At 39.0% G+C, this 18230-nt stretch overlaps 1 protein-coding gene across 11 annotated transcripts in view; it reads right to left on the bottom strand.

The window, feature by feature from the left end:
- The window catches only part of PDLIM5 (PDZ and LIM domain 5), a 135122-nt gene that overhangs the window by 32932 nt on the left and 83960 nt on the right, over window positions 1-18230 (bottom strand). For 6 of the 11 annotated variants that reach the window (XR_007507857.1, XR_007507858.1, XM_049815432.1 and 3 more), the window contains 6 exons: window positions 16012-16041; window positions 14200-14334; window positions 9253-9432; window positions 8373-8459; window positions 7432-7587; window positions 6417-6548 (listed from right to left, as the gene is read on the bottom strand). The exons of 1 other annotated variant lie outside the window; for it this stretch is intronic. Coding sequence is in view for 8 of the 10 variants with exons in the window: in XM_049815432.1 (XP_049671389.1) it covers window positions 6417-6548; window positions 7432-7587; window positions 8373-8459; window positions 9253-9432; window positions 14200-14334; window positions 16012-16041 (720 nt within the window). In the remaining 2 variants the exon portion in view is untranslated. 4 more of the 11 variants (XM_049815438.1, XM_049815439.1, XM_049815434.1 and 1 more) reach the window with 3 other exon arrangements.

Raw genomic sequence — 18230 nt, 5'->3', positions numbered from 1 at the left:
TAGCATTCTCTGTAGAAAGACAGATCCATCTTTGTCTCACTTTCAAAGAAGTGCTGCACCCTGGAGACATTCAACCTTTTAAATGGTAAACTTCTTCAAATTCATGCTTCAAAATTAATTCCTCAACATTTTACTTTATGGTCTTCTACACTGAGAAACCTCAAACTCCTATTATTTTTAACTATCTTTATAAATATAGCTATGTATCTTTTCAGAAGCACACTTAACTTCTACGAAGTGGCTGTACAATACCCACAATTAGTCCTACTAGTATTTTGTAACTCACTAGGATATTGTACAATGACGATGCAAGATTCATCCCCTAGAAAATACAGAGTTTGAAGAGACAAAAGTATATTCAGAAATTCAAGAAAATGCATCGGTTAGGGAAGAGAGCTCCCATCTACTTTTCAGTGTCATCACTAGAAAACTAAAGGAGGAATGACAAACCTTACGTATTTACCAAGTTCCACATAAGTAGCTTTCTCAGGCTTCCCAGATGACACTTGTAGGTCAGGTTCAGGTCAAGCACATTTCGATGTCAAAACACTTGTACTGTTATTAATGACAAGCCTCCTTCTAACTCTAGGTTTAACCTTTTAACTTTGTTTCATAACTCTTAAATCATTCCTCCTCCACCTGATGAGTACTTACAGCAAAAAAAGAAAGTTTACCATGATGAAAACTAATGCAACCAAGAGTCCCATCCATTTTAAGAAAGATGATGTTGCTTGCAAGATGTGAATGCTCTGCCGTCAAGCTTTGGGCAAGGGGTTTCAACACTGCAAGAATGAAGGAACAGTGGAACGTGAGCCTGAGTGACTCCGAGTCTCGTGTCCTGAAAACCCACGATGTGTTTAATTAATAAGTTATGGGAAGATTAATCAAAATAATCTTGGAAGTGTGTTGCAAGGGAAACAGATTGCAAAAACAGTCCAGGAAAAACATCCAGTAAAGAAGAAAGCCAAAGACACCTCTCTATCTTTGACATATGCTATCTCATATATGACATACTCTCCTGAATTTCCACGGAGATCAACTCCAGCACAGTGGAGCCCTATTCTATCAGAGTAAGGACATGTATGGAAAAGAAAGAACTTTCTGGGGGGCCCGTCTGAGACTTGGGGACACACACACAGGGCTCCCGTGCCAGTGCAAACTTTATCCAGAGCTCACAACAGGCTTCTCAGACTTACCCCTTCCTGATCCACAAAAGCATGGTGGAAACGGGCAAAACAGACTAAAAAGCAAGTAATAATTCCTCTGCTATTCCTCCTCAAATACCAAACACTGTATTACATTCTGGTTTTTGTGGGAGGACAGGGAGAAAAAGACATTTGCCAGATGACTGTTCCACCGCTGAACACGGTACTGAGAGCTTCTTGGATGCTACAGAGGGGCAGTGGGCAAGGAACCTGGTGGGGAGGAAGCAAGTCCACGTCACACGTGAAATGAGCACCAGTTTTTCAGAGGCCACTCCAGGATATTTGCATCTGGTACCACACCCACTTCCTTCCCAAAATCAGGTGCACAAGGCTGAACACATTTCAGAGGCATTTTAAGAAATTTGCACTGGAAAATCCTTCTGAATGTATTTAGAGGTTTTGACGCCCGCTGCCAAAATCAAAGAGAAGAAAAACATATGGCCTGGGGCTATAGATGCCTAAACCTCCCTCCATCCTTCCATGGAAACTCCTATATAATGCTGCCTAGAATTTCTTCACACACACTTGAGACAAGATAACTGATATATCATGTTGTTATTAGCCAAAGGAGAAGCTCAGACCCTAACCAAAAATGAAATACAGCTTGTCATCGTGTAACTTCTAACACCACTAAAATGGTAACAAAGGCCAAGTCTCTCAGACTTTCCAGAGCAGGTTCAAGAGGTCTGGTGGACTTTATCATCGTGCAAGTCCAAGATACCAGGTTGTCCATCTGTAAACATCATCACTTGAGCCCCAAGCTCAGTCTGGTACATCAGTATTTTCCTAATAGTTCTCTGGATTATAAATGATATTTTAACTCCCACTTGTTGTCCAGAATGACTGCATGTCAGGAGCAAATCCCCTGTGGTCTGAGGAAGCTTGCTGACAGGAAAGGTCATGTAGTATCTAAGACACAGTCTGTAAATGCTTTCTTCAGATGGCCAGGAATTTTGTGAGGTTATTTTCCCTTAAGAACACTAAATCTTTAAAGACAAAAACAGGAAAAAAAAAAAAAAAAAAAAAAAGAAAAAAAAAAAGAAAAGATGTGAGCAAATCACTCTTCTTGGTTTCTGGCACAGCCAAGTGGAATACGATAGCCTTGATTCTGCTTTATGGCTTCTAAAACCAAAACAGTTAAACAAAAAAGTAAGACTTCCCTTGCATTACACATTGCTGCCTGTTGGTTGTCTGTTAACCCCAAGCAGGCATCCAGCAACGCCACAGAAACCTGAATAAATGGCTTCTAAAATATACATGCAGTGCTTGATATAGCACTGAAGGGAAAAAAAAAAAGAAGAAATTTTTAATATGAACTTGTTGAAACATTTCTACTAAAGAAACTTCACAACTTCAAAGTAAGAAAAGAACAATTTGTCTGCCTTAAGACCAAGCAAATTCTTACACAGATGCTTCTCCAAAGATTTATAGCAAGGTATTAGCACGGCTGAGATAAAACTTGAATCTCAGATCTCAGTTTCTTGTTTTAAGCGATGTTAAGTTGTAGACATCACAGGATGTATTTTGCCCAGTGTCAAAATACACGTTAGCTGAAGACATATATAGGAGGCCAGAAAAAGCCAGGTATGAGAATGATGACAAAACCCCATGAACAGGTGAAATACATACACCTTTTTGCAAGGGCTTTCTGATGTAACAATAGAGAAACAGCAGACAAGAAATACTGAGTGCTGACCTTGTTCCCAACCCTACTGCAAACCCATGGTCTCAGTCAGCTTTTTGAAACAGTATTTACATTTTGTGTTAACCTAGCAGTGTTCCAATAACTTGCAAGAAGGAAGAAAATGCAAAATAAAATAATTAAAAGAAAGAGCAGAGGTATGTGTGGGTGGAGGTATTTCCATATCAAGTTACAATGAGGAAGTATGTAAACCTTCTGTAAGCAGTGCTCTACACAAAAGCAATTCAAAGCATCTTTCAGAGTAAGTATTCTCTCGGAGACAACACCATTTATCTCACAAGGCGAGACTATCCTCTTTTCAAGTAATTGTACATGGCATAGCGTCAGGTAGATAAAGCGAAAGCCATGCCAATGCCCATTCTTGCTAGCATCTCCCAAAATTTCACAGCATTTTTGCAATGCAATTTAATTTTAGGGCAGAGCTGCAATTCTCGGAAATGCAAGATATTAAACACATCATTTCCTTTGCTGCTTATATGTCATCTGTTAAAAAACACAAACCCCAACAAACTTAAGGTTATATCGGTTGCCATCAGGATGAACACAGCTTAGTGAAAGAATTCTTGGCTGTTATACAAAAAAAAAGTCCATTTCTGAGGAGTCTGGTAGGGGAAGAAAACGTGTGGTGTTCAGCACCACTTCAGGCCAGTTAATAAGGGATATTAAGTCAGGAAAAGGTCAAGTTCTCTGGCAGTACTGAGCAGTTTAAGACAGACAGCTTTTTGGAACAGAGACAGTGAAGTGAGAGGAAGAGAAGGGAAATATTTTTTGAGCAACCCTACTGCAGAACAAAACCAAAACCCTGCTTTTGCTATAGCTACAGCCTTCTTGAATTTTTCCCCTGAGATAATGCCAATAAGCCTAAGCTACTTTGGTAAAATAGATTCACTACCTTTTCATGAAAGTTATACAAGATAGAGCCAGAAAACACAAACCCCGAAGATTTTTAAGCTTATTTACTTGGCTTTCTTGGTTGTCCCAGTTGTTTTTTTAGTTATGGGACATAAGATTTCAGATCTCCTTCCTTATCAACTCTTGTGTTGTGGCATGAAGTGAGCTGTCATTTAAAATACTTTTTCAGTATTACATTCGCGTACATATTACAATATGTCATTAGATGGACAGTAATGCAAAGACATTTTAACATCTAGTTTCTCACACTCATTGGGGTCATTTCTCTCAAGTCTGTTATATTTTTCTTTTTTTCTGACATAATTAATTTTGCTTGATCTTTGTTGAACTTAAATGAGAATATGTCCTTACTGACAGTAAATTGTAAGCATAATTTATCTTCTTTTATCTCCTTTTCCTGCATGTTTCTCAAGCCATACAATAAGGCTATGCTCCTTTATTCACTAGGATGAGGCAGCACTAAGCTTCATTTCTACAGCTCCATCTACTGGCAACCCCCTCCTCCTTACCGGCACTGGCAGCTCAAGGTGATAGTAAGGAAAACAGAAATCATTACCCTGGTATGTTGTATGGTATCTTCAGATCAACACCAGTTATTTTGGGAAAAATCCTGAAAAAATGCCGTTTATGCATAATGTTCTCAGACTAATGGTAGTTGCATCACATTTCCCAAATTTTAGGTCATACCCTACAGCCTAAAAATCATATGCTTCCTGTATAGCCTTATGCCACAACCCATATGCAGCAACCTGAACCAGGATAACCTGGCTATTACAATGGTTTAAGAGAAAACTTGTTTTTCACAAGTTTAGAAATAACATTAGAAACCCCCTAATAATCTATGGATGTATATTTCAAGCTGTTCAACCTGGATCTTAATATATCCAATACTGATAAGGTCTCTTGGGCAGGCTTATATGGTCTCTGTATTCCCAGTATACTGTCTGGCCCCAGCACATCTCTCTCCAGCTCTGCCCTCTGGAAGAGCAAAACAGAGAAAAACCTCCAAACCTGCACTTTAACTATGGCAGGACAAAAGAGGTTCTCCATTGCTTCCTTGTCTTTCCCAACAGACCCATGTACTCATAAGGGACAGCAACTGAACAGAGCCAGTTTGGGAATCTCAACTTCCTAGCAGAAATAAGTGTTTGCATCTCCAAAAATAAACCTTCAAAACCAGGAGAGTTTCTCCCCATGTCGTGAGCAAACAACGGATAAACATAAAGCCAGTTTTCAGAGACAGGAAGGGAATGTTTCCATTCTTGTAACAATCTACCTTCGTTTGCAGCTTATGCCATAACAATGCACATTAGCGAGTGAAGTAAAAAACAAAAGGGAAGTCAGGGAACTCACTTTCACCACCATTATCGGCTCTACAAAAGTATCGGCAAAAACACACCACAGCTGAAGAATAAAGTCTTGCTGGCAGCATGTCCTGGACTTTAACCATAGTGCACAGGTATCAGATCCCCTGGAGAGGTTTTCCCTTTGGATACATACATCATAAGATTTCCTAGTAAGTGTCATTCAGTGGCAAAAAGAAAATTAATGTGTGTTATATCACTATAATTCTGTTAATATTTTTTTTTCTTTTTAAAGTAGGTATGCCACAAAGTTAGAAATTTTGATACAACTTCAGATTGTCTGTTTGTATCTAATAACTACCATTTCACCTCCACAAGGCTAGGGCTACTTTAGCCTTTTCTAGTGACTGAGGTCACATTGGAAGCCATGAAACAGGAGGGAAAGAACTAATACTTCTTACTCAACAGAAGTTTCTACATTGAGTGGATCTTAGCTCTACTTATAATTGGGCTTTATCTCTAGAAGGGGTTTACTCTTCTGAAAATGCAAATAAGTACATGAAAACCCACAAATTATTTCTTCCTTAGTACAGCTGAATACATACTGTCCTGTAAAATAACCAAACAGATTTCCGCCTTTGAGGCTGAAGTCTATTACATAAAAGCATCTTTCCACAGAAGCGAGCATTAACATAGCTGCGGTCAGGAAACGAGAACAAGAAGTCCTGTGCACTGAACAGAATCAGCACTGGAACAAAGGGCCTAGACAGCAAATAATTTTTAAAATAGTTATTTGCACCGCATGCCAATTATTTGATTTTACACATTAAAAGCGAGCTTTGAAAAATAGCAGCTCTTTGATCCCAGAGCACCCTCGCAGCTTAACATGCCAGTTACTTGCCCAAGGAATTATTGCAAATAATTCACCTGGACAGAGGTTTCAAGCCAGAGCGTCTTGTTTCTTCTCCAGTCGGCTATTGAGAGTGGCGGTGCCACCCTCGGAGGTTTGTAACGCAACACAAACAGCACCGTGTTTCTCAGAAGGGCACCCGATGCCAGTGAGGAAACCTTTGCTTAGTACGGTGGGCTTGCAGAAACACCACTGGCAGGGCCAGGGTGCAGATTAGTTCTGCAAAGATGTGAAACCAGCAGGATTTGGGGTTGGTGACCTCGTGCCAAAGACCACAACAGGCAGGCTGCTTCAAGCGTGCAGACAACAGAAACAGGCTTTGAAGGAGAAGCCAGTTTCTTGTGAGTCCTAAGTGCCAACCGTGCACCACACTCGGACAATACCTCTTGCTCTTTTGCAACTCCAGAGCACTCGTGGACTTCCTGGAGGGCCCGATGGCCTGCAGAGGAGGCTTAGTGACAGGCGTGATGAGCAGGGCATCCAAGAGCGAGCGGTAGACACTAGGTTCGGAGAGTCTAGCAAGCGTTCAAAAAGACCATGTAAACAAACTAGGTGACCAAACAAAGACCAAGTTGGCTGGGACCACTGAAAAACCAAAAACCCTTTATAAAAAGCCTGTAAGTTCTGTAGCAGTATGGAGAAACTGAACCTAGGATAACTGATGTAGAAATTATGTCTAACTAAGCAGTCCCCAAAGTGGAGGTTGTTGCACACCACAAGGGGTGCACACGACAACCTATTAGGGTGTGAGAAGAATTTTTTTAATTTTACTTTATTTTTATCACGAATAAAGTAAAATAGAAAATACTTTGAAAATAGTGTCTATTTCATCTTTTTTCTCATCCTTTTTTAATTTCTGCTCTTGGGTACGTTTTATAATGTACATAATGTATTAGTACATTAGGACTTTTATATAATTTAGAAATACATAAATATACCTATATTGCATGCTCAAAAATTTTTTACTGATATGAATACATCATCAAAATAATTGAGACCACTGGTCTAAGTAAGCCTTTATAAAAAGCAATGCAGTAAAGATTTAGATGCAACTCGGAGAGTTATTGTCTTCAAGCATGTAAAAGTTACTCCCAAATGCAGATTATTCTTTGTCACCTATGTAACACAATTGTTATTTACAGTTAGTTTACTGACTGAACCATAAAACAGATATCATGAGGATAAGAAACATAGAATTACTCACCAAGGTTCAGAGCAGCAGTCTGCAGCTAAGCTAAAAATAGGGCAAGGGGGCCTTGGACACGTTCTAACAATTTACCCACCACCCTATTGTGAAAGAGCTGATTTTGCAACCCTGCCAGGGACCGATTATTCTTGTATGAGCTTAAACTTTCTTAAACCAAGCTATAAAATGTTGCTTTTAAAGTTGGTATCTACCTGGCCCGGACAGCAACGGCAGCAGACACGGCAGCAGCAGCCATACTCTTAATTTTTGATCTCTGCTTGAAAGGAGAAAGAACGGGAAGAGGAGCAGGTCCAAACTCGGGCAGACGTCCCAAAGGATTTTCTAGCAGTACTTTTCTAGCACAAAAGCTTTGAGCCAACAGAGAAGAAAACAGAGAAAGCAGGAAAGATTGACAGAGACACAGCACAATACCCGACCACACTAACTGCTGGAAAGTTATGCAATTGTAGGTTCCCAGCTCACAGAGACATCAGGCAATGTATTAGCCACTTGAATACTCAATCTAGAAAACAGTAGTTTTGATTTCACCCACAAATAAAACTTTCCCCTCATCAAGTCAGCATTCAGCATCTACCAGCTTTCATATTTCCCATTCCAGACTCTGTCGCACACCCCTGGGTCATTCCCACTGAATGAGGGCCCAGGACACTCCCTGCAGATTCACCTAAGTCTCCACGGTCCTGACAGAAAAAGCCCTGAAGATCATTTAGCTTCTCTTCTTCTTCATAATAAATAATAAACATGGAAAACTTTGGAATATTTGCTGATATAACTTCAGCAGGTCTATTCTTAGCCACCTTTACCAAATTCAGTGTGGTCCTCACCCCTTTTCATTTCCCCTACTTATTTATCTGGGTTGGGAAGAATGTGAACGGGGCGGGGGAAGTGAAAAATCAGACTGGCTCCAAAATAGTTCCTACAGTGGTGAATCTGTAACTCGGACTCTTATTTTAAAACTTCAACTTTATCCCCAGAATTGCTGTGTATTTTTTTAAATAATTTCAGAAATCAACACTCCAAACACTTACACAACTATACTTTATACCACTTCTCAGATTTAAATGCAAAAACACGGCCTGAAAACCTTGCTTACACCTAGCAGTCTGCTGTAGATATACCTTAAAAGATTTACCTTGTATGACTTACTGATGATTTAGATTGCCAGCTTGAGATTTTATTGAAAGAATTTGTTTCGTGAGTAGGCAGAGATGCATCGTGCCTGCCCAAAAGCAGCAAGAGAAGAAAAGTCATTAATCAAACACTTATTCACCTCTGGCATTGCTAACTAAAGCTCAGGAGGAGTTCATTTAAGGATTTTTAAAAGCCCTCCTTATCCATAAAAAAACAACCAACCAAACAAAAAACAAACACAGAAGAAACAGAAGAGGTATGGTTTAATATCCCACAGAGTTAATTACTGAGGGAAGCTCACTCTTTCTCTATTGGTAAACACTGTATTCTGGGTGTCCCGTCACTACACAAGTTAATGCTTTTATTCTCCTCCAAAAACTTCAGGCTACTGGACAATTCAAAAATACACATTTTATGACAAAGGTGACTAACCTTTGAAAGCCAGGTGAGCAAAATGTGGAATATCAAAGCATCATACGTTGTGCTCACTCTACTGTGCCTCCCCCCAAAACCTTCTTCCGCACTTTGACACTGTATGTTCACCCCACGTCACCAACTTCTGACAACAAAGTCACCTTCCAACTGAATCACCTACCCATGACTTGTTTCTCCTCCTCCATCTAAGGGCCGCTTTACTTTGTGAATTATTTTTCTAACTTTTGCCTAAAAGCTACTCAAATTTCTAATTGCTATGCAAATTTGCAGAGCAGCGTGATGGTCAGTAGATACCTGTAAGCTGCTCCATCTTGGCAGCATCATCAGTAAAAAAATAAATTATAAAATTATAAAGTTGTAAAAAATAAATTATACAATTATTTTTAAAAATTATAAAATTATAGTTTCTGATCATGCCTTTTTAAAAACAGCTGGCTTGGATGTACCTGGCAGGAGCAGGAGGCAGCCCAAGGGCTGTTTCCACAGGTGGGGTTGCAGAAGGCGGCCACACGGCCGTGACGGTGGGCAGGGGGAGCTCGGGGGTCTGCGTGGCCACAGCACACTTTGCTTTATCAGCTGTGAAAAGGCTTGCTGCATCTGGAGCAGGCAACTCCGCAGTTATTTTCCTAGTTGATGTTAATTCACAAGCAATTATAATGAGACAACATATGGAGAAGAAATCTCCCATTTGATTAAAAACACTGAACATTAATGGACACCTCTTTCCAGCTGGTGTTCTTCAATCTTTTGTTAAGAACGAGAAATAGCACGTGAGGGCTTTTTTTTCTTCCCTATGAACCAAATATTCATCCCCTAGGAATCAGACCATGCTGAAACCGGTTCATTGGAGCACTTTTACAGCTGAAGCTTGAGAGCTTAGAACCAGGCTTGTTTAACCACAAACCCCAACCATTTGGGTAGTTGAAAGTCGTTAAAAAACAGACAAGAAACTTGAAAGAGAGCACAATCAGTATATTAGAAACTCTACCTAGTGTAAGTAGATGACACTTTAGACACTGTGGCTACTTGGCTGCTGGTATTTAAAACCTGAACAATTGCAGGGTGATGAGGTGTGCACTTGGGTAAGGCTTCCAAAGGGTTCTCAAACAAAAGTTCTTAGAAGTAAAAGAAAGCAGAAAGACAAGTAGTGTTCACCACAGGAAAGCAATATTTTTTCCCCCATAGTTTACATCCTCTTGCTTGTCACCAAACCAAGACAACCATGAAAGCTGACAGTTTTAGTTCGGGCAGTCTGAGACCTCCTCTACTCCTCAGCCTGATGCTCATCTGCCAATTAAAAGAGCAACTCCTGTCTTTGCAATTTCCCTTTTGCATGATCACTACGATCGAGGGAAGGTGTTTAGGAAAATTGATGTAGAAATGTCAAACCTGCCAAAAAGGAGGTCTGACTGAGTTGAGGAGAGTACAGCAACAGTTACAACAATTCATGACAGAACAGGGGTATGCACAGATTATACCCTTTCCTGGAGTTGCCCTCAAGTTCTCCAGAACTTCACACAGCATCTCTGTGAAGCTTTGTAAGTCATAAAAAGGGCCTTGAAGAAGGCAAGGAGAAAGGGAGTAAATCGCACACTGGGTATACGCTCCAAAGGGAGAGCAAGCTGACTCCAAATCTGATTCATACATACATAAATACATACTCATCGTATTTCCATTTTTCACTTGCTTTGGCAGTAGCTAGAAAAAGAGGAAGAAATTACTCCTGGAGATTACAATTTCTGCAGAGAATATTCTTGGCTGTCCACTAATCAGAAAGTGCTCAACAAAAATCAGGATTGATACCTACTATTTAGTACTAAGTCTTTGTATTTATGACTATCATGAATAATTCCACTGAAAGAAAAGATAAAAGTAGGTCTGTATTACTGTAAAAAGCATTTATATAAAAAGAGCAATCTAAAGACTTGCTGGCACTGGATCTGCTTTATATTAGTTATATATTTCTCAGGAAGTGCCAGATTCTGTGGTTTACATGGTCTAAAGTTGCCAGGATGACTTTTTTTAAGACGACTTTCTGCAGCTTTCTGGAAAGGATGTAATTGTTCTTAAATACTTTGTTAAACTTATAGGAGGACACTGCATGTATGAAATTGAGTAATAATACACTATAAATTACAGTAGTTGGCTGTATCACCATAGGACTAGTTTAGGCTTTTAATAAAGAACTAAAACTACAATAAAAAAAGCATTATGCTTTATATTATGAAGTCTGCCTAATAAGCAGCAAACCTAACTTTAATCCAGTAATCAAATCCAGATACTTCATACATTTCACAGCAAGCTCTTTCTCCCTCTTGGTGGTTCAGTAGTGGGTGGTACAAATCAGAGAGCCCCAGCCAAGACAAGATGGAGCCTACTAGGAAAATAAAGACCTATGCCAGTCACCAACAACAAATGCAGGGCTTTAGTGGCAAAAGTCTACTGACCTGCGGATGGCCCAATTCTGCTTTACTAAAAGTCTGACATGGGACACACCAATTGCTCCATATGGATTCCTGATAGCTGCCGTTTTACAAATAAGGGGGGTTGGAGATCAGCTTTGGGTGTATTTCCCACCCAAAAGGGTGTTATAAAAAAGCAGCAACATCAGCTCAGTAACAAAACATAAACCCCAAACATAGTTGCTACACTGATTTCAGGAGAGAATCAAGACTACATAGCTTTGTTAAATAATTTATGTTCTCCTTCCCACATTCAATGCTAATCCTTCCTTCTACAGCTCTGCAGAAGCTGCTCAGACTTCTGCCCTTCTTGAGTAGAAAATACTCATCATCTACTTTTTTGACTTTTTGTATAAACGCTTTGGCTCTTATCCTGAACCACCATGAACGTAGCTGTCCTTTCTGATTTCCTGTGGCTAGTTTTAAAGCTGCTCTCTTGCTAGGTTAATTTTGCGAAACAGTAAACTTAGAGCCATAGGTCTTGAGTGAGAGTAGATTTAAATTTTGTTTCCCTGGACACAGATCCAGAGCTAGAATTTAGAAAGAACTCAGTACTCAGAACACAGTAGTTGTACTAGTATCTGCAAGGCATCTGCAGCTCAGCAGGTGCAATCATACTAGAGTTTCATTGGCAGACATGAAAATCCATTACTGAAGCAGTACTTTTCCTCCTGCCTTTTTCATCCCAGGTTTTCTGCTCAGCTGCACCCCCCCCCCCCCCCCCAAAAAAAAACCACCAAAAAACCCAACCAAACAAACAAAAAAAAACCAAAAAACAAACCCCCCAAACCCAAAACCACACAAAACAAACCACACCACGAATATTGCCACACACCTTTTCTGTGTATCCTTCATCTTTGCTGAGTCATAACTACTCACCCCATCTGCTTTGTGGGATTTAAGAGAACGTGCTGCTGAAACCACCTCAACCAAATCTTCTTTTCTGTATTGCCTCAAACCAAAGCTTACCATGAAGGTACTGGCCTGCTGTCCAAGCAAACCTCTGTCATCACCCACCATCCCTTCCTGACTAATCCCACATTAGCTCATGAAGGTACCCTCTTCTCCCAGACATCAAAAAAGCCTTCAAAGGCCACTGCAACAAAACAGACTTGACATGTTTTGTTGTGACATTTCACCTCATCTCTCTCAGCTGGTTGAGACTATTGTTTTAAAGGGGAAACTGTCAATTCCAAATCTTAGTATTAGATTTCAAGTTGCAGAAAGCCCACACAGGTATGGGCAATAGTATATTCCTGTATGTTTTTCACAAGGACAAGTCCGTCTAGGGGCCTGGCAAGACCAGGCACTGTTCATTCAATTCTCATTTTTAAAGGAGCAGCTTTGTTTTGTGTTGTAACTTTCTGCTTCTGCATGTGTAATGAACACTACCTACCACTCCTGCACTATGAAACACAAGCCATCAGAAAATGTTATTGACCTTCAATAATAGCATCATAACCCTCCAAATTACTGTCACTTAGAGTCAAAATTACCGTCGCTGTCTAGTACCCATAGGCGACTTCCAAAACATCACCAATCTGCCAAGATAAGTGCCAGTGAAGCTATCCAAGGCCAATGACAGGAAATTTGCCACATAATCATCTAGTTTTCTTTGACTGCATCATAGCACCATGTAGTGCTATGAATGAAATAATCCACCTATTTAAAAATTCTTTATAGATTTTTAAAGGCACTTTTCTGTGTGTTGAAGAAACCTGAATTGACTTTGTTGTTGTTGAGACCACTGAAAAGTTACTCCATCCAGGTGATAGGGTGGATACACACTGACAAAAAACCAACACACACGAAATATTGTGTCTTATTTTAACTGGTATCCACAAGACTTCATGAATCAGCTCAGCTTTATTTCATTTCTCTTCTCCTTCTCCCTCCTACCATTTCCATGAAAATCCCTAGTCATGGCAGATTAATAAATTTTAAGTGAATGACAGACAACCCTCTCTCTCCCAAGACAGACAAATCTAAACTAGAACAACATATAGATAGATTGTTAACTGAAGCAGAACACCCTCTGAATGATTTACCTCCCAGGATCTGCTGCAGCAACGTGTTCAGAAAGTCTGGGAGAGGGGACACTGCCAGGGGACAACTCTGCTATTGGCAAAAGAGCAGCTGCACTTTCTGGTCTAGCACCGTTTTCACTCCATTCACAGCAACAAAAGCAAATGGAGACACATGGAGAAAGAGGGTTTTAATCCACATTGAAATAGTATGCTGAACAGGAAACACTATGCATGAAAGTGTTAGTAGATCAGAAAAAAACCCCAAACCATGGAGCTTATAGCAAAACACAAATAGGGCGATAAAATGATGCACAATACACTTAGGAAGTGTCACACTTTTAGTGAAGGTTGAGAAGTGTCCTGCTGCTTATGAACTCAGAAAGCCAAGTAGTATTTTAAATTTACAAAGATGGAACACATACATTTAGTATTACATTATGCAATGGAAAACTTTTAGGAAATACTGGAAAAGAAACAGACAAGTACTAGGGGGATTCACTCCCAAAGTTTTATACACTTTTTGCTGCAACTTTTTTAGCGCATTAGTTTTGTGAAGGTTAGACTATATATTTCTCAATATTTTTTCATATCCTTTCTTTTTTTCAGTTGTGAGTTGTGATAGGAAAAAAAAAAAAAAAATCTAGAAATTGTTGTCTTAAAGCCCTCTACTTGAAGAAAAGCACCTGTGAGACATCTCACTGTAATACACAAATACAAAAGTAAACTATGAGGTAGAAAGCAATCACAACCACAAGTTTTGAGCAGACTAAATTAGCAAGAGTAGTAGGCAATACTACCTTTTTTTTTTTTTAATATTAGCATGCAGAATTAAGTATTTAATAAAGTAGGGAGCCTTAAGTGCTGAAAATTATTGAACAGACTTAGGAATGACAAGGGAGCAGACCTCATAGGTGGTAAAGGTGCAGATGGAAATTCTGGTACAGGTGGCATCTCCAAAGTCTGCGTAGCTACAGAGCTTTTATTCAGATTAATACAGGTATCCTGGGTTCCTGCTCCATTAGGTAGATCTGCAGGTATGCTTTACAGATATTTATGGCATAGGAGGGGGAAAAAAAATACATTATTTATGACAGGTTGTTTCAGGACTGACCAAGAATGGGACAAATATTTTCCAGTGGCTATGGATTAGCTAAACTACAAATCTGGAAAATCCAGACACATCTCTCACCCAGGACAATGAACTGACTCCATAATTTAAGGCCAAAATGAAATCTGTACCTGATTGCTCAAAAGGAGATGGTTAAAAGTGAACATCTAAAACATACTTGGAGATAGGGTGCCGCAGAATTAGAACTAATTAGTTACTAAAACACATAAGTAAACTTTACATAAAGGCTAGACTTTGCCTTTCTAAGCTGTAAGTAACTGGTTTAAGAGTTGCAATTTACACATTTCAGAGAGGGTTTTCCACTTCTATTTCCTGTCCTTCCAGCTGCTGATGTTTTATCCACACAAAAAAATCCCTAGTGGGTTACAGTTTAGGGATAAACAATAACAAAAAAAATCCACAGGGCATTTGTCTTAGATAATGCCTGCCTGAAAAGTTGGATATTATTAGATTGGGATATTTATCTGTAGATCACGGATGGAAGAGAGGTTTCTATTTCATTGTTTGTCATATTCACCTTTCCAGGTGTTCTCTTAAATGTAAGCTTATTCATTTATATCATAAACCACTCCGAATATTTTTGCAAAGATCAGATGTATGCTGGGAATCAGACATGAGCCAGGGCGTGTTATCCACATGCAAATGGAAAAGCAGTCCATTGTTTTGGCAACAATAACAACGTCCAAAATTTAACGTCAACAAGTGTTGTGCAATGGGGATATTGGGCAAAGAGATGACATCTTTAAAACAGTAAATGAAATTCATTTCACACATTCATAAGACGTTTTTGAAACTAGTGATTTGTTACTATGAATTTAAAGGAAACCAATAATTTTGGTAGCCTTTCTCAGACTATTCTCATATCCTCAATAGACAGACCTTATGACTATCTATGTTTAATTTTAATCAAAACAGAGGCGTCTACACTTTGGTTTATTTAGAGAGGCTTTTTCTTCCATTTCTTGCTAAAGCAGCTCACCCTTCAAAGGGATAAGAGCTGGTAAGATAGATAAACATAATGGTTAAGTTAAATACCAACACGAAGATATTCTTATTACCTAGGGACCTCTCCAAAATGTAAAAATACTTGAAGGTCAAACCATTCTGCCCTTATGAAGAAAACTTTACAGGGAGTCTTAAGTGATATCCTTTCACAGTTTTCATTGCATTGATGCCCTCTGAAACTCCCATCTTCCTTTCCATTCACTAAAATTCTTTAAACCCAGCAAAACATTTTTAACACTACTTCACATTCTTACTTTAATAAGCAGCATTCTATCAAATAATTATATTGTGGTGTATGTGCACTCAGTAACATGCTTGGGTTTAGTAACACAGTACTCACTACAGAGTTACACGATGGCAAGGGTGGGGGGTTTAACTAATTGGCACTTCTCATCAAAACAATCTTTAGTGAAATTATTGAAGTGAACATTTTCCCCTACTGTCCCTAAGGAGTTAACCCAAAAGGTAAGATGTGATATGCCTTGGTCCACCATTACCAGTGCAAATCTAATTGTACTTTATGCTGTGCATTGTTAGGCATCCACATCGGTGACTGTTAGTGTTAGATAACTTGGCTATTACCTGAAGTCTCCATTTTCTGTTTGGCTTTTCCTAAAGATAAAATGACAAATAGCATAAGCTACTGCTATACTGTATAGCAGTATAAACCATCTGAAAAAGAAACACAAGCTTAAAATGCTTCCAAAGGTCTCCATTCCTTTCAATTTTCCAAGTTGTGGAATAAAATCAAACCCCACACCACCTCCCCCCACCCCCAAGTCTGCAGAAGCATTTGCAGTGGACGTCGATCTGTTCACAGGATCAACTCCATCAGAAAAGCATGTAGGTCAGCTGCACAAACTACAAACCAATGGCAATGGTTCTCATTAAGCAATTATGAAAGATTGGGCTTTTATATGTTCTTTACAATTCACCTTTGAGGTTTGAAACTTCTCTGATTCAATAAGCATTGCAAAAGCCAAGAGCAAGTTTTACATAGCAGAATTCTTAATTCTGTGGCCCCCCACTAAAGGTCAATCATTTTACTGATTTCTGCAAATCTCATGTCAAACACAAACTCATACCCCATTTTTAACATGATGAGGACCTCTACTACTGTGGTAATTTTATACAGTTTGGATTGTTTCTACAATGCAGCAGGGATTTAATTATTTCTCTTACTATAATCTGTGAAAGTGCAATGAAATTACAGCTCCATGCACGAGAAGACTATTCAAGGAGTCAGAGAGACTCAAAAGAAAAACAGACAGAGCTAAGATAAAAGCAACTTTTATTAAAATACTCTTCAAGCTTCAGAAAGCATAAATTAATGAATGTGTAGCTACTATAATACATTATTTTACAGGAGAACCACAGGGCCATGAAGCTTTTATAAACACAAGAAAGCCTATGAGCTTCACTCTGTAATAAATAAATACTACTGTCTTGTCTTGTTCTTGTTAGAGGATGTGTTGAAGCTCTTACAGGTACACAGCAACATTCTGCTCATTTTTTTCTAAGTTTTCCACAATATGAACATACTACTAGTTTAAGCAGCAGAATCTTTATATTGAGCTTGCACTTTGATTCACAACATCGGAATTTTTTATTATTATTATTTATTTTCGATTTGCTTAAAAGCAGTCTGTCTTCTTGCTCTACTTTGTAAAACATTTACAACCACTCTAAAATAGACCTGCTGAAAATCTAGTGAAATCCAAGATAATTATCCTGGTAACTACAATAGCTTGAAACAAGTGCATACAGTCCCTCTTCATCTTCTTCCCCCAGACCCAAAATCAAAGTAATACATTTTCTTATTCTTTTGTTCATAATTTTCTGCTTTCTAACAACCTACAGTAACTCAAACTCAGCAATGCAAATGACTCCTTTAAGGCAAAAAAAGAACTGCAACAGCCATCTCTCCTCCCCCATGTTGGGAGATTCAGTCACCCAAGTTGTTCTGTTTTAAATACGTATATTTTGTCGACTAGTGATTAGCACAAAAACATTTTCATCTCAGTTTTTATACATAAGTAGGAAAGTGTTAGAAAAGTATAGAAAAAGCTAGAATTTCCCTTGCAGTAAGGCTAGCGAAATAAGTTCTCTTTTCTCTCTCTCTCCTTTTTTTTTTTTTTTTTTTTTTTTCCCCAAAGCGGATGGAAAAGAAGAAAGGAAGGAAGTTTGTATTTTGCTTTTGCAACTTGGGTAAAATCACTGGACATTAAGAACACGTGCTGAGACTTCATGGTGCCAGTCACGTAATTTTGTATATTTGGGGGTAAAGACGTGGATGGGAACCTTTTCCCTGTGGAAAGAAGTGACAGAAGAAAAATAAGAAAGAAAGAAAGAAAGAAAGAAAGAAAGAAAGAAAGAAAGTAAGTAAGTTTGTCTTAAGCAGTTTCACAAGCAAGCATGCAATCTCCATGCACTATTTCTATCTGCACATTGCCTTTCTCTCTGTCCAAAACTTGGATCTAGTGTTAGGCAAAGTCAGTAGAAAAACTCCCACTGACTGCAAGAGCCATTAGATTTAGCCACGGGTTGGTCCTCATTTTGAACAACTTATCCCAAAGGAAGGAGACAGCTGACCCTCATTCGCAGTCCAGAACAGTAATATTTTCCAGCTATGCCTTGCAATCTGATCCACACACAAATCAAAAATGCCTGGTTAGATTTAGGAAGAGGAAAACACGTCAACAAGCTGACCTTGTACAGAAAACCAAATCAGTCCAAGTTTACGGAAAGTCTCAAACTCCTGCACAAGCATTAATACTGGACTGCAGCAACAAATTTTAAAA

Source organism: Accipiter gentilis, chromosome 12, assembly GCF_929443795.1.
Source record: "Accipiter gentilis chromosome 12, bAccGen1.1, whole genome shotgun sequence".
NCBI classification, from domain to species: domain Eukaryota; kingdom Metazoa; phylum Chordata; class Aves; order Accipitriformes; family Accipitridae; genus Astur; species Astur gentilis.
The sequence above is the reverse complement of the archived record's forward strand: the minus strand, read 5'-3'. Positions and strand labels throughout refer to the sequence as shown.